Genomic DNA, 17,363 nt, shown 5'->3' with positions numbered 1-17,363 from the left:
TAACGGACTACTGCATAAACATCAACTATCAAACGAATTATTTATAATTAAAAATCATTGTATAAATATTGACAATTAAAAACATTACCTAAGTAAAAGTGACTAAAATTATAAGTATTCTTTTAAGAGGAATTAATTAAAATGTTAATTTTAAATAAAAATTTTGAACCCCTAAGCTAAGTCAAGATTTGATTTCCTTTTTAAAATGTTCAGAAAGATTCTTTAATTAGAACTTTTAATTTTGAAAACTTTTAAATTCCCTTAATGCAAAAGACACAGACGTATTCATGCAAATACTAATTTTTTGAAAATCCCGAATATTGAAAGGTTACAACAAAAGTAATAAAGTCAACTCTTTCTAATTCGAATCTCTATTATTCGATTCTTTCTATAATTCGAACTAAATATTGGTCCCCTCAGCTGAGAAGTGATTTTCATTACTAAACTTTCTCTAATTCGAATACAGTTTTTAGTCCCTTGAAGATCGATTTAGAGAGAGACAACTGTATTTGAAAGCTTTCAACCAGCAGAACCTCATCATGGATTCTGTTTCAATTTTTCCAGATATTCTCTCACAGAGTTTCTGCGTCTTGGTCATTAAAATTAGAAATGGTAGCGAAAAACAAAACAAAAAAACTGTTTGAACTAATTATTGAAGGTTCAAGAACTCATCATAAATTCTGTTTCAATTTTTCCAGATATTCTCTCAGAGCTTCAGCGTCTTGGTCATTAAAATTAGAAATATTGGATGTTATTGAAGTAGATTCTAAATCGTATGCATCCAAGAGATCAGCTATCAAATCCATATCTTCATCAAGACTTTCGTTTTGTGATGTGTCATCATCGACTAGTTCGTAACGAGCAGGGAATGGTAATTGATTTAACAACTGTTCAGCTTCTTTTCGGTAATTGTTGTATGATTGTTTGGAATACACCAGTCTGAAGATGAAGGCAATCAAAATATAAATAATCTATTTTTCCAATAAACAGTTAAACTGAATCAACCCCTCCTCATCAAATATTGATTTTCTCATAATCATTTTTAGCATTGGAAGCATTTTTCACTTTTTTGCTTGAGCCAAGAAAGCTTAAGATCTAAATCTATCTTGGTCGTTAATCTATTTTTCCAATAAACAGTTAAACTGAATAAACCCCTCCTTATCAAATATTACTTTTCTCATAGCATTGGATATCTTCGCTTTTTGCTTGAGCCAAGAAAGCTTAAGATTTAAGCTATCTTGGTCGTTGAGTTCAAAGAGATGAATTTTCAGGCAAGTTTTTTTCGAAGGAAATGTTTACCTTGCGTACCTTACGACAGACGATGAAGTTTTATTGTTTGCTTTCGATTTTGCTTGTACAGGTTGCTCTTCCCAGTCCTGGTAGATGCTGAAGAAATCAAAGTGAAGAAGATAATGACGATACAAACTTCCAGAAATAAGGTGTTTTTTTCATAATTGATAGAGCATATTTTTTATCGTGTTTATTAAAAGGGTTAACTTCACTCTAGACCACATAAATGAATATGATACACGTTTTTTTATAAGCACATCCAAAATTTTTGAAGCCTTCGGATGTTCTTAACTTTTTGAGTTTTAAGCCTAAAAATGTTTTTAACATGTTCTTATTTTGACCATTTTGTGAATATTTTTGTCCATTTTCCTAAGAAATAGGGTGTTTTTGAGACCACAAACCTTAAAATGCTCTTAACTTTTTTTTATATTTTGGCCATCGAAGCCTTATGTTCTTATACAGTTTGTTCTTATAAAAAATACTCTCTACGGGCCCTGATTGAAAATTCGCTTTCGCAAGAAGCTTCATGAAACTATACCTTTCTAAATAGTTGTGTCTCGTCATCTCTTCATCGTCGTTCATCAGATTCGTGATGTCATTTTCGTGTTCTGCTCCCACAGGGTGTCGCCGCTGAGTACGCTGACGTTTTTGGTGTTGATATGGATGTGTGGAAGATCTCCCTTGATTGGTGATTGGTGAGTGTTGGACATTGATCTCACCACAATACTGGCAACATTGATGTAAGCGTTCTGTCCAGCACTGATGTAAAAGAATGTGCATTGGTACAGGTGGGCTCATTTTGTTTCAATTGTTTTGTTTTTCTAAAATTTATAAATATTAGAAATTATGTTTAACCTTTCCAGCAGTACCATTGATTAACATTCAGGTTAAAGTATCGCGTAAACTCTTACAACCCCATAATGCATGACTTTGTTGTGTACCAAAAGTCGACTCATGTTTGACCTTGTAAAAGACGACCAAATGATTCTGTTGAAAGTCCTTCAATACTGACCCTTTTTTTTCTTTTACGAATTTTATACTGATCTATAAAAATACACACTGGAAATTCTTTATTGCCAGTAAATTTACTGTCTGCAATGTTATCTAACTAACTGTTCCATTTACAATCTTTCCAAAACTTTTTCTAGCTCTGGGAGATGAATGTAATGAACACTTTAATTTCACATAATTATAATAGACAAAGGATGTTAATTACTAACCGATAATCGGTTTGACACATCTAGTGAAAATTGTTTTGAGAATTGAAACTTTTTTCTTTCATCCTGGAATAACAACTCGTAATTTTGTTGGCTCCCATATGACCTAAGACATTCTTTCTCTCTTTCACTTTCTTCTTTCGATTATTCAAAGATTTTCACACAAAATAATGAAAAATTATTATGTCTCCAAAGCGATTTTCTTATTAATTGACAGAATATATTCTCGAAAACACTATCATATTTCTATCAAATATTATTGAAATTGTACAAAATCTACAAATTCGTTCGAATCAAATAGAGTTTATCAAACAAACGTTCGATTTTTAATCATACAGTTTACTCGACTCACATTCTAACTCACTTTTTCTTGTAAACAAACAAAATTCTTTTAACGATAAAATCTTCAGTTTGACATTTTGTTGAAATTTTGAAATTCTCGAATTTTATTTTCAAAATCAAATCTCAAAATCTCAAAATCTATTTCAAACTCAAATTTAACTTAACTTTTTCCTGAGAAAAGAGATCGAGTTTTTTTATCTCGGTCAGCCTTTTGTTTTTTTACCTTCACGTTTTTTTTAATAAAGAAAAATAAGGTCCGAAAAATAAGAAAATTTTTAGCAACTGCTCAAGCTGAGAATAAGAAAACAAGTACGAGTTTATCTTGAATTCGCACAGATTTACTAAAGCAGCTAAGTTAATACAAAACCCGACAAGGAAACTTGGCTGAAATTCTCTGGGAAAGAAGGGAACTTACTTAAAACAAAGAATTACAAGTAAAGTCTACTTGCAATTCTTTGCTTAAAACGTGTACATGATGGGTTCGAGGAAAAGTGTAAAAACCACTCCCAACCCATCCTACTTGTACGCTTTTATAATGATTGAACTTGATCATCCATTTTCCTGGAAAACTTTTACTTATTACACTTTTTTTTTATAAGAACAAACTATATAAGAACATAAGGCTTCGAGGCCCAAAAATTTAAGAACATTCTAAGAACATTCTAGGGCTTTGGAGACTTAAAAACATGCATTTTCTTAAGAAATTACATCAAAGAGCTCAAAAAGTGCTGAAATAAGAACATTTTAAGAACATTTTTAGGCTTCAAATCCATAAAACTAGGAACATCCGAAGGCTTCGAAAATTTTTGACGTTCTTATAAAAAAAAAAACGTGTATAATGATGAACTTGATCATCCATTTTCGTGCAAAACTTTTACTTAATAAACAAATCGAGAAGAAATCCCAATAATACAGTAAACTCTATTATAAAGATTCCCAAAAAAAGTCTTCTTTGCTGTTACATTTTGAAGTGATGTTGAAAATGTTCCCATACTTGAAATCACACCTTCCATATAGACCTTTTATAAAATTACATTTCTTCTCGATTGCAATCAACATGTTTCAAAAACTGTATTAAATCGCCTAACACTTGCACTTGAATTCTTTTCTTTCTTCTCTGAGAAGACTCTTAAAGTTTTAAAATCCTCTACCAGTACCACCAACCATAAACTCTCTTCAACAAGAAAATACATTATTTTAACATTTTAACTTTCCTATCTCCTCCTACTTATATGAGCAGCTGCCATGATGTTCAATAACACTTCTCACAAATGTAGACACAGTTCGTTACGAAATTTATACTAACAACCTCGTGTGAAAACAAGGGAAATGACGATTTCTTCATTGGAGCATGCGTTGTTTTTCAATAGTTTCAACCACACGCTGGTAAACAGGGTTACGTGATAGACTACATTGAGTAACACAATGTTTTTAAAAGACATCTTATTCAGCAAGGACACCGCATTGCCTACCAGGCGTGAAAGCATAACTTCCCCGGCGCCAGAATCTTTTAAAAAATTTAAACATTTTCTCTATGTACAAAGGGGAGGGAACGATTATTTATCAAATTCTTCACACCTAACTGTCGCCTATCAAAGATATACATATTTATTTTACTTCACACCTTGGAGTGAATAGCTGCAATAAGGAAACGTAATTTTCTATACAGTAAGGGAGAGTATTATTTCCATTTCTCTCAGACTAACTCTCCTTTGTAGATGCTAAGATTATATTTAGACTTTTTATAAGAAGAAGACGAAGATGAGGTCTGTTTAAGATATATTTTTTATAGTTTTAAGTTTAAAAATCCAATATTATTTAATTGTTTTTTATGCGTGTCAGAATGACTGTTTTACGAAAAAAAAGAATAAACCGTTTTTTTATAAGAACAAACTATATAAGAACATAAGGCGTCAATGGCAGAAATGTTAAGAACAAGTTAAAAAGAATATTTTAAGGCTTGAAACTCGAAACGTTAAGAACATCCGAAGGCATCAAAACTTTTAGATGCTCTCATAAAAAAAACGTGTATTTCATTCTAACGAAAGATTACCAATTTCACCCTAAAGTTACATACTACCGTTTTGGAAAAATCTAAAATTTTTGAGAAACCATGTGTACATGAACATTTTCTTATGAAAAAATCTTCTAAATCTCCCGCTGTTGTTTTGTTTGTTTTAGTGCAACCGCCTAGGTGTGAATTATGGTACTGTATTTTGAAATTTTCATTGTTGTTTTTCGTTCACACCTTTCGGCCTTTATTTCACATCAAGGCGTTTCCCAATACTCTAGTGTTCAACCCCCTTTGTGCAAAGTAAAAAGACTCAAAGTCAATTCTTTCTGTTTTCTGGTAAACTTGGCTTTCCCACTCATACTCCACTCACCAGTACTTTTTTTGAAAAGACTTGGCTATTCTTATTTTTTGGCACTTTGAGCCTGAAATTGCTCATAATCTAGCTTACAACGTTTTTCTATAAGAAAATTTTTGAAACCATCGGATGGTCTTAACTTTTTGAGTTTAATACCTAAAAATGTTCTTATGTTCTTTTTTTTCATCATTTTGTCTGTATTCTTGTCCATTTTCCTAAGAAATCGGATGTTTTAGAGTCCGCGAAGCCTTGAAGTGAACAAGTTAAGAATTGTTCTTAAAAGTTTGGCCATAGAAGCCTTATGTTCTTATATAGTTTGTTCTTATATAAAAAAACGTGTAGAATATCTGTGATATTAAAGAGCTTGGATTGCTTAAAAGAACTATAAATCAATTTCATTTTTCTTTTGTTTGAGTCTGAAATAAGGGACCGCGCGGCAAAAAAATGTAATTAACAATGTTCGCGCGGTCGGTATTATAAAATAGTTTGTTTCAAAAGTTTCAAATTGAAAAAGTCAGCTCATGTTCAGCATTGATTGATTCAAATTATCAAGATCAAAGTGGCCTATTCACTAAATTTTAAAGTTTAATATAATTTTAATTTTTTTCATTAAAAGTTGCAAATTTAGTTACTTTGAAATTGAATTTTTTGGAGTTATTCTTGTCTCGCGGAGTAGTTTAGGGCTTGCAAAAAGTCGTATCAGGGTATTTCATGAAAGTTTTAACATAGTAGAAATTTACTATTTTTCAGCACAAAAGACGCGAAACAGACCAAACTAATGTTTCTCTAATGAAGCGCATAAACTTTTAAAGTGGACTGAAAAAAATGTTGAGCTGTTCGCGAAAGAGACAGGTGGATTTAAAATTAGTTAAATTGTTTTAAATGAGATTTTGAAAGGTTTTGGAATTTCTTAATTTGATTGCAGTTAGATTATTCTCTAGTCAAAATCTTTAAAGTGGTACACATTAAAGCTTTGTTCGTACCGGCATTTTTTTCAATATATTTGATACGAAGGCATTTTTTTGGTTTATTGTTCAGAACTTCTTAAAGACTTTGATATGGTTTTAATATGCGAATGAAAAATACCTGATACAATGTCGAGTCCAAGAAGTCCTGAGCGTACGATTCGAACACCAAATGGTAGTGTTTCGTATTATTACTATGATCAGAGTCCCCGGAGAAGCACGGGTGAGCGGACAAACCAAGTGACCAGATCACCAAAATCAAGTCCCGAACATAACCGTACTTATGAGACTAAAACATATTACAATGAAGGCGAAAACGAGGCTAGTAGGTCACCAAAGCGAGGCCCAGGATCTGGAAATGTTTATTCGACTTCTCGTGGTAAGCGAAGTCACCTCTCAGGAGAAGAGAGAAGATCACCTAGAAGAGTGATTCATAAACAGCTATCGAACTCCATCGCATTGCCTATAATACCCGACAAAAGGCTAACTGTTGAAGAACACCTAAGCCGACGACTATCGAATTCGATTGCTTTTGAAGGTATATTTGAAAGTGAAAAAAATAATAAAAACAATGGCGATAAAAAAACTCGTAAAAATAATAACGATAAAATCGAAAACGGAAATTCAAAACCTGTTGAAGAAGAGGAAGTTAGCCTGGATGACACAAAAAACTCTAAAAACACAACAAAAGGGGCTAACGATTCGTCAGCTTCAGACTCAACACCAACGAACATAGACGAAACCGGAGAAAACGCTAAACTCTTATCCGTCCGGCGTATCGGAACACCGGAAAGAGACCGGAAACCGGGTACTTCCGCTGGGGCAGATAGTACATCGTCTTCTATTAACGATGCGGAAGCTCCGGATGTTTTCTTACCGAAACGGTACATTCTAGCCATCATGATGTTCATGGGGTTTGTCAACATGTATGCTGTGCGTGTCAATTTGAACGTTGCCATAGGAGCAATGGTCAACAATCATACAGTCGTGAAAAATGGTGTCGCCATCACTGTGGTATGTTAGAAATCATATTTCTTAAAGATTTTAACTGACCCTTTCAATTAGCCCTCCGCAGCTCGAAGCTTTATATTTTGAACTATTTTTATCGAGTATAGAATTCCTTATGAACGACACTCTACTAGTAATGGATACTCCGTGACTCGAACAACTCTGTTATCTTTTCTGTTTGTATGAGTTATAAGGTGATTAAAGAAATGAATCTAAAGATAGCCTAAGCCTTAGGACTACAATCGGCGCCGAAATATATTGGCACTTTTGGGTATTTTAACGTTTTTTCAGAGTTTTATGATCGGGTGAGGATTGCAGTTTCAGTACTTCCACTTTGTTCCATTGGATTTTTCCTAAACTTTTACATTTAAACTGTTCCTCGTTTTCTCCATAGGCTCCAGAATTCAACTGGTCCTCAAGGCTGCAAGGTCAGTAAAGCTCCATATTATTCTCCCTATCTACCAGAAGAATAAAGACGAGATTTGGTGCCAAAGCTGATGTGAGGAGATTGCTTCCCCTTTAATACTACCGTAATATCGACACCCTTCTAATTTCGACACCCTTCTTTATAGATAGGAATGATCCGAAGGTCTGGATCACTGATAGACAAAAGATTTTGTCCAATCTGATAGCTAAGCAAGGGAAAAAAGTTTCTATCAGCAATCCCGACCTTCCTATTATTCCTATCTGCAAAGAAGGGTGTCAAAATTAGAAGAGGGATGTTGGTATTAGACCAACTTATGGTAAATAAATAGTGACGCCGGTCTCTTCTCCAGGCGTCAAAAAGATTTCTAGCGTGGAGGATTTTTCTGTCTTACCATTCTCTGTGTAAACATAAACACTCTTTCACCAATGAACTGTTTTCATTTTCCAGGAGTCGTGCTTGGATCATTCTACTATGGTTACATGTTTCTACAAATTCCGGGTGGTTATTTCGCTCTCAAGTTCGGTGGGACACGCATCTTTGGTGTCGGTGTGTTGTTAGCGTCCATACTAACCATTTTCACACCGATCGCAACACGCTACAGTGTTTGGGCACTGGTTGTGTTGAGAATATTAGAAGGTTTAGTATTGGTGAGTTTGTCTGGCTTATGTTTTTATAAGGGGGTTGTTCATCAAGGTTAGACGAATGGATGATGTCAGAGTGCTCGACTATAAACTAAAATGATTACATAATCTATAGGGGGTTGTTAGGGGCTGTTAGGGGCTGTTCAGATCAAATTGGTTAAATTTAGTACTACTGTCTTTCGAGCAACGTCATTTATATCACAAACCTTTTCTCTGCGATTCAATTTGTTACACTTATCTATACTTTGGCCATGCGTTCATTTTTGTCAGCGAGTTTTATTAATCACATGACAAAATCTTTAAAACAAAACCTTTAAAACATGTATTCCAAGACCGCCAGTGTCATCATGCAATTGATATATGCTCTTGCAGAAAACTGGTGCTTTTCTTTCTATTCCATTTTCATTATTGTATATTTTATTTCTTTTCCATAGGGTGTCATGTTACCTTGTAACCATCAGATATGGGCGAGCTGGGCGCCACTACCTGAGAGGACCACCCTCGTTACCATTGCCCTTGCTGGAATGAACGTAGGGACAGTAGTTACTATGCCGTTGACAGGACTGTTGACAAAGTATGGATTTGATGGTGGCTGGGCTTCCGTATTCTACTGTTTTGGTATTAACTGTTTTACATACTCTTTGTAATCGTATCTCGGCTTTGATTATATTTGAAAAGTTTCAAAAGTAAGGGTCCTTCCCAAAATATTACAAAGAATTTTGCTATTATACTCTCTGTGTTTGCCTTTTTTAGATTAACATAATCAGCTATCATCAGCTATCAGCGCAAAAATTCATATGTCGCCCTGTTCCCATTGACCCCGCCCGAATAAAATCTTAGAAGAAAGTGGGAAAATATCTTATTTAAGGCTTGCGTCCGTGAAACAAAATGTGTTTAAAACTTTTAATTTGTGGTTTAATGGCACTAAGTTAAAATCTTTTTCACCTTTTCAGGTTTATTTGGTATCGTGTGGTACATTTTATGGTTTTTGGTGGTTCATTCCACGCCTGCAACTCATCCAACCATCTCCAAGAAAGAACGACAATACATTGAAAATCATACCGTCCCTAGAAAGGTATTTCATAAACAGATTGTTCATGAATTTTATTGGCAATTCTTGATATTCATGACGTAATCTTTTATACGGAAACACCCGAAAAACAACGGGCCTTTGTCATCAGTTTTGAATTTAAATAATGAAACTGGTGGCAAACGCCCGCTATTTTTCATATGTTTCCGTAAAGTAGATAACATCATGGGTGACTCTTGATGTAAAACGAGTACTGGATGCGCAAGATGAAGATTTTAGGAATGACTGAAGAAAAATCTTTTTGTCAGTGTGGGGAGGTCTAACTCGAGCCAAATCTTCTAGGGGACCTAATTCGTCCGGGCTACCAAAGTTTGTCAGGTTTAACTGGAAACTTTACTGAACCCATGTTCATAAAACTTGGCTGAAAATTTTGAAAAGATATCCATAACCCGGAGGGGGGGGGGTACTACCCTTGCCGACCGACAGTGGTATGCCGCTGAAGTTCGAAAAATGGACCCTACGTGGGACTCGTTTTTTTTTGTGAAAAAAAAGTGACCCTGAATGGGATTGTAATTCAAAAATTTATTCAAATTTTCATAATTTTCTTAAACTCCCCCAAAAAGGTACCCTACGAGGGACTGATTTTTTTATTTTGGTGTTTTAGTGACCCTACGTCCCTACGTGGGACACATGGAGTTGAAAGTTGAAATAAGGTACCCTGACCAGCGGCACATCCCCGTACCCCCGGGCCCGGATTCATAACTGGGTTGTCAGAACGTATATTTTATCTTTCCTTTAAATTTTTTACAGAGCACAAATATTCCATGGTGCACGATGTTATCATCCAAAGCTGTGTGGGCTGTCATCATCGGTAACATCACCAACGATTGGGGACTGTACACCATCTTGATTTGTTTACCGATCTTCCTTATGGACATCATGAAATTTGACATTCAAACGGTAAGTTTGGTTGGAAAAATCTAATGTGGATTATGATGGTTTGACAACTCAGCATTTTAATATCTGATTTTGACTTTTCAACGAAGAACTTAGAAAATGAGAGCAAACATTTTGGAGTAATTGAAATAGATATAGTTTGGTTACCTTATTGGCCCTTTTTACGCCGGCCCTTATTGGCGTTATTTTTAGGCTCTCGGCGTAAAAAGGGCCGATAAAGTAATGACGGGGATACAATCACAACGACTCTTCTTGTATTTTTTATACATCCACTGATAGACCATTTGATTTTTCCCCCATATCGCCACATTTGGCACTTGAAATGTAGTTCTCACTAGCCTATTGAAATTTTAACTTTCTGATGGTTCAGTTGTTCAATTGTTACTTTCAAATGCCAAAAAATGAAACCGTCAAACAAGTAACATTACCCCGTTTCGTTTAGGTTTTTGATTTCTTTACATAATACTAGTATCTCTAATACTGTCTCTTTTTGATAGATGGGTTTCATAGCATCGCTACCATTTTTGTTGAAAGCAATCGTTGGACCATTGGGAGGAGTGATAGCTGATTTGTTGCGTTACAAATACATGTCTACCATCAACGTCCGAAGATTGTTCTTCGCTCTCGGTAAGTTTCTTGTGATATTCATGACGTAATCTTTAGTATGTGAACAATAGTTGAAGAATTTCGATTGAAAATATTCCACCCGGGGAGGAGAGGGTACTAGATCGTTGTGAGCGGGCGGGTATGTGCCGCCCAACTTTCGACCCTAGGACCCTTAACGGGACTAAAAAGGAGGAAAAACTGGAAAATGTTGTGAATTTTACGACTCTTATTAGGACTAATTTGGCCAAACTTCGATGTTTTTAGGGATATTTTCCGACCCTTAATCTGACTGAGATTTCTCCACAAGGCACATATCTGTACCATTCACTGGTACCCTTCCTAGGTACCCCCTGGATATTCCATAAACATAAACAACAAGGGCTGCACAAATTAGGGTGAGCCAAATGGCTTTGGCTAAAAGGCAGGAAGATCAAGTAGGTAGGAATACAAAGTCAAAAATGAATTTTGCCTGGATTGTACCAGACCTTTTGCGCAAGCATGTACTGCCTCGTTTAACCGATCTTTACGGCTTTTTGGTTCTGTTAATTGAACACTTTGACTTTTAATTGATTCACCTGTTAAAGCTTTACTAATTTTAACCAAATGCGGTCATCCTCAATCTTGGTCAAATTAGATATTGTATTTCAAATCAATGATGCTTTTTAGAGAGATATTGCACTGTGTGTAACGCACTTCTTCGATTACTGCCTGTCCCTAGATTTCTTAATACACCTTTAAACATATCGGTCTCAAACAAATGGGTTGCATAATATGCATGTTTTACTAACGAATAATAGTATTGGAACACCAGCATTGTCAGTCTAAGAAACTAAACAGTTAGGAAAATGCTGAGCAAAGGGAACAAAAAAAATTTTTTGTCTCCATAACTCGAACACGTATGGTGACCACAATTTGTTCAAGTTAGGGGCCGTCCACATAGTACGTACGCACTAAGGGGGAGGGGGTCTTCTTAAAAGTGTATGTTTGCGTACAGGGGGAGGAGAGGGGTCAAAGGAAAATGTACGTACGCAGAGAAAAATTTTTCATAACCCTTTTTTGCTTGTTTTTTGTCGACTTTTATACGCTTCATTAATCATATACGCATCAATGAAAAGAAAAAGTTTCTTAATAAACATCGAGTTCATGTATGAAATAAAGGTCCGAATCAAGCGATTTGAACTTGAAATTTTCTTCAACTGAGGGGGGGGGGGGGTGAATGAAAAAGTACATACTTACCAGGAGGGGTTATAGCCATTTCTGTACGCTTGCGTACAGGGGAAAGAGGGGGTATTCGATTTTCGAAATTTTACTGCGTACGTACTATGTGGACGGCCCCTTAGGTAAATTTTGAGTTATGGAGTAAAGTTTTATAAGGCATCGTTAACTGAATGGGACCATAAAACTTGTTCGAATTAAGGAGATATTTGAGTTATAGTGGCTTGAGTTATAGAGGTTTGAGTCAAAGAGACTCTACTGTGATATCTAGAATGGCTGATCATTTAATTCATCTAAAGGTAAAGTAACTTGTAAATTAGAACAGCAGAGACCCGTCTAAAGTAAATAAGCTACACGTTTTTTCATAAGAACAAACTACAGTTGACGCTCTCTTATCCGACGTTCTACTATTCGATAGGCTCCCTTATTCGATGAAATTTAAAGTCCCCGTCAACAAGAAACTCTCATAAACGACGTTCTACTATTCGATAACCTCCCTTATTCGATGAAAATCCGATTCCCCTTGAAGATCGAATTAGAGAGCGTCAACTGTATATAAGAACATGAGGCTTCAATGGCCAAAATGTTAAGAACAAATTAAGAACATTTTAAGACTTTGCAGACTCAAAAACACTCGATTTCTTAGGAAAATGGCAAAAGATGCTCAGAAACTGGTCAAAATAAGAAAATATTAAGAACTTTTTAAGAACATTTTTAGGCTCAAAAAGTTAAGAACTTCCGAAGGCTTCAATAAATGTTGGAAACGTGTATATGCTTTTAGAAAAAAACACGTGATTAATACTTCCACATCTTTTTTTCAATTCAGGCTCAATATCAGCTGCCATTTTAATTGTTGTCACTGGTTACTCTCATTCGCCAATTATTGCAGTGGTCAGCATGTGTTTGGGTGTGGCCATGTCTGGCTTATTACACAGTGGTTATGAGGTCAATATTTTGGATATCGCCCCTGGGTTGTCTGGTATCGTAATGGGTATTACGAACACTGCCGGAACCACCACTGGATTCTTGAGCCCGCTTTTTGTTGGATTCATGACAGAAAATAAGGTGAGGTTTCTATTTTAGTGGTTGAAACAAAAGACTCTACTTACTTTCTATTTCTTTTCTACTGTTTTTGAACTGAAATTGCCTTTTGCGCACTGTAAATGAATCGAGTGGAGACAAACTATTACATATCCAGTAGCTTGGTGGCTCGCCCAAAATGACGTGTCGTTTCTATTCTATTGGTTGAAGAATTAAAGGACTCAACATACCGCGGTTCGACTAAAATTGGAGAAAACTTGGGGGACAAGTTTCCAAAGTTGTCATTTAGTGCCTCCTAGCTAAAAATATCTTTACTTTGGTGGTTAAAAACTACTGATTTTAGACTTTTGTCTTTCTAAAAAATTTACCGTGGGGCGGAGAGCAATCGGGAAAATCATCCACTGACCTTTATATATCCCTGGACCAAGCTATATCCGCCATCTTTGATCGAAGTTTTTTAAAGTTGGTACCACTGACCTTTATAATCCCTGGACCAAGCTATATCCGCCATCTTTGATCGAAATTTTTTTTGAATTGGTACCCGTAAAGAATCCATTACAGTGTTAAAAAAATTAACATCATCAAAAGCTATCGAGGTAAAGTAGATCTAGCACCCTCGATGCATTTACACCGCTATTGAGAAGTGTCGCCATTAGGGTACCACTTTAAAAAAAACTCCGATCAAACATTTTGCTTGGCCGAGATTGAGAAACTTGGTCCAGGGTATATAAAGGTCAGTTGTTGGTACCCGCAAAGAAGCCATTGTAGTGTTTGAAACTTTGCCCAACGATAAACGGTGCTACATCATTAGTGTACAAGCGAAACTAGATCTAGCGCTCTCTCCGCGGGTACCAATTTCAAAAAAACTCCGATCATAATATTTTGCTTGGCCGGCATTGCGTAATTTGGTCCAGGGATACCAAATTTAGGGTATACAAAGGTCAGTGAGATCATCTTCATTCACCTATTCTTTACATTTATCATTTTCAGCTTCGCTCAGAATGGATCGTCGTATTTTGGTTGACATTTTTTATTTACGTTATTGGTACCATTTTGTATTGTTTAATGTTGTCAGGGGAAGCACAACATTGGTCTATGGATGATGAAGACGAAGAAGCTAGAGATAATATGTAGCCATGATAAAGTGGATTATGGGTAATGTCAGGTAGCATTTTCCCGGGTTGAATTCTAGGCGAAAAGTTTGGGATTTCGTCCCTGGTCACAGAAGAATTTCACCTCATAAACATCAAACACACATAAAACAAAGGAAATAAACCAGCCGAGGCTGGAAGGTCAGCCAATAGAGCTTAGCTAGATAGCTTTAATAAGTGGGTTAACAGATGTAAGAGATGTACTGAAACAGAGTAGACTAAAAATGTTGAATAATGTACAAAATGTGAAACATTTGATAACTTGATTTAAAATTATTTAAAACAAGCCTGAGAGCTCCTCCAACTCCCCCCCCCCCACGAGAAGCTCAAAGTATACTTCTCTTTAGCACTGTAGCACTGTTTCTATGACATCAAACAATTAAGCTATAGTTCATTACTACAAAATAAAAGAGAAACATAGTGTAATTAAACTTTTTGTTAATTTCATTCCAGTCAGTTATGATACATTTTTTCTGTTGGATGTAGACAATATCCATATCTGACCAAAGTGTTGTACTAGAAATAAATAAGAAAATTGCCAAAACGTCAGCAGTCTGCATAAATAAATTTTGTAGTTTAGTACCGTCAAGTTACACAACATGCACACAACCATCTTGAAGACTATGCTGGTCGCAAATGATAATCGAAAGCAAAACTTAATATTCATAACTAGCTCATTTTTCCCCCGTTTTGCTTTAAACTCGCTTTTGATTGGTCTATGAATTTGGGCGATTGATTTACCGCCTTGGCGGAAGAAACACACGACCATAATAAATAAATTCAACAGGGCAGCGGTGTAGCAATTAATTTCAACTGGGAGTCCTCTCTTCTGTACCAAGCACGGGCAGTGTTTTTTAAACTTTAAAACAATGTTAAATGAAGACCAGCTTGATCTGTTTGTTATGGCTGTGCAAGTTGTGACCAGAATGTGCATGTTGTGTAACTTGACGGCAGCCCGCTTTCTGCAAGTCTGATAAGAGATATCTATAAACTGTTATCGCCATTCATTCCATTCCATCATTCAGTCAAAACGTGCGCCAAGGTTAGAAAAACACAATCTGCGTCCGGAACTGCGTGAAAAATTGTTTGATCAATTTCAACAAGAACTGTATGTATTAATATTAATATAATTGATCAAATTCCAAAGACCATTTGTCATAATTTTGCAAGTCCAATAATAGGAGATGTGATGTCATCATTTGGTTCCCGTCATCTGACTGACCCTGATTTACGGTCAGCAGGTAGAGTTGGAGAGTCGGAAAGCTTTTCCGCTGCTTTGCTGGATTTCCACTGTCGACCTCTGCACGCTCTGTGTTTACAAGTTTTCAAATCGAAGTAGCGAGCCGCATGCTAATTGAGAGTAAACCGAAAACCAGTTTATCTACGGTTTCTCAATTTTAAAATTCGGATCAGTCCACACGGATTCCCTTTCAACAAGATGTAGCTGCTTCTTAAAAGAAAAATATTTTCGACCGAATGACCCCGCACTTTTTAAAGTAGAAATGACGGGAACCAAACAATTTTTTGCGATTCGCCTTATCAAACACGTCCAAACCAAGTCCAAAAAAGCACGATTGGATCCAGTCTTTATCAAATTTATACAGTAGCTGTACTTTTGTAAACTTTATCAAATTCCAATAACATTATAACACCATCAATCCCCCTAGATGCAAACAAGAAAAATATGTTTTTATTGCAAAAACTATCAAAAAGCAGCAATAGAATTAGAAAGTATCAGAAAATTCAACATAAACAAAAACTTGAGCAAACGGCTTTAAACCTTCAAAAGATGTAGAAAAGGAATCCCCTTGATGAAAATCATGTGTTTGATTTTCCGAGTTAAAAAAATAAATGACAGAAATTGAAGCTTGCAACAGATTTACACTGGAAATACTTTGATACAACACTGACTTATCAAATCTGACTTTATCGCTTGAGCCGCCCGCCATCTTGAAACACTACATTATGACCTGTAAAAACAACGCACGCTAAAAGTACCCAAAAAGTTAACCCGATCGGAAGAAAGTTTAGAAATCAAAGTGAGATCGGAAAATCGGATTTTTTTTTTGTCGTCTTATGGTGGAACTGGAAAATTTTACCTATTTGAATGCTCAGCTTAGATAGGCTGACCAATAAATCCCTCTGGACAATTTGTCTCATATTCAGGATGATACCTCACCTTTTTCCGAGAAAATCTAAGGTCCTTCTTCCAACCTCTACGTCACACCCCTGTCGGCCCAAATGGTTTCCGCTTTTTACCCTAGGGTGTGGTCAAAAATAAAATCTATTTTTAGATTCAGCGCGGTGCGCTAGATTTACATTGTATACTTTAAGCATTCCCGACTCCAATATTTTTTTGATTATAATTAATGAGAATGTAAATAATTTTAGTTCTAATTTAGTATTTTTGTTTTTTATAAGATTGCTTCAAGTCTTTCTTACTAGAATATAAAACTATTTTTCTTTTAAAAAGAAGATGTATTTTTTTGCTGAAAACTCATTTTCTCAATTAATGTCTTTTGTGAAAAAAATTACCCGACCCACTCTCTACTGCATTTGATTTTCTTGGCAAATACCCAACCAAATACCACGCTTTTAAATATTTTCTTCTTTAATACGAGATTGCTCCTTTTAAGTATTTAAAACATAAATTAACAACCTCTTTTTCTCCCACACACATTGTCACCAGCAATCTATGAACAAGCGTAAACAAATAATACCTCGCTGTGTATGTTTTTTTGCCAAATTTGATCATTTAACCGATCCAGCTAAAGCTTTCATGAAAGCCAGCCTACATGCGAATTGATCATATTTTTCCTCCCCAAATAGAGAGTTTCATTTTGGATCAGTTTAAGTTTTTTTCTGTAAGCATAACGTTTATGCAGGCTCAGTTTTCGGTACCTGAACAATGACTATATTGTTTAAAAGAACATCAAGGATAACGTGAGCCTGCTTTTAAAAAAAGACATGCACCCGTTCTCATCCTCTGTGAAGCAGAGTATAACTATTGAATACTATACTGTAAAAAATACTGCAAAATCGGGAGGACCACATAGCCCCTCTAACCTCTTCATGCCACCAATAATACTACTGGATGGTTCAAA

At 35.6% G+C, this 17,363-nt stretch overlaps 1 protein-coding gene across 1 annotated transcript; it reads left to right on the top strand.

The window, feature by feature from the left end:
* Positions 1 to 5,849: 5,849 nt before the first annotated feature.
* Positions 5,850 to 14,379, top strand: LOC136803731 (sialin-like). The gene is made up of 9 exons (XM_067060450.1): positions 5,850 to 7,197; positions 7,586 to 7,619; positions 8,066 to 8,265; positions 8,694 to 8,877; positions 9,213 to 9,334; positions 10,100 to 10,249; positions 10,744 to 10,873; positions 12,894 to 13,132; positions 14,099 to 14,379. Exons 1-9 carry the CDS (start codon positions 6,313 to 6,315, stop codon positions 14,240 to 14,242), a joined length of 2,088 nt encoding a protein of 695 aa, XP_066916551.1. The 5' UTR covers positions 5,850 to 6,312; the 3' UTR covers positions 14,243 to 14,379.
* The last annotated feature ends 2,984 nt before the right edge of the window (positions 14,380 to 17,363 follow it).

This window comes from Clytia hemisphaerica, unplaced genomic scaffold, assembly GCF_902728285.1.
Source record: "Clytia hemisphaerica strain Z4C2 unplaced genomic scaffold, Clytia hemisphaerica genome assembly, whole genome shotgun sequence".
NCBI lineage: Eukaryota > Metazoa > Cnidaria > Hydrozoa > Leptothecata > Clytiidae > Clytia > Clytia hemisphaerica.
This window is presented reverse-complemented; position numbering and strand designations above follow the sequence as displayed.

Excerpts from the sequence above, each read along its gene's own strand:
- LOC136803731 (XM_067060450.1), top strand. The coding sequence starts at position 6,313 with ATGTCGAGTCCAAGAAGTCCTGAGCGTACGATTCGAACACCAAATGGT. Across the intron at positions 8,266-8,693 it reads TATTAGAAGGTTTAGTATTG|GGTGTCATGTTACCTTGTAA; the intron begins GTGAGTTTGTCT and ends TCTTTTCCATAG. Across the intron at positions 10,874-12,893 it reads AAGATTGTTCTTCGCTCTCG|GCTCAATATCAGCTGCCATT; the intron begins GTAAGTTTCTTG and ends TTTTCAATTCAG.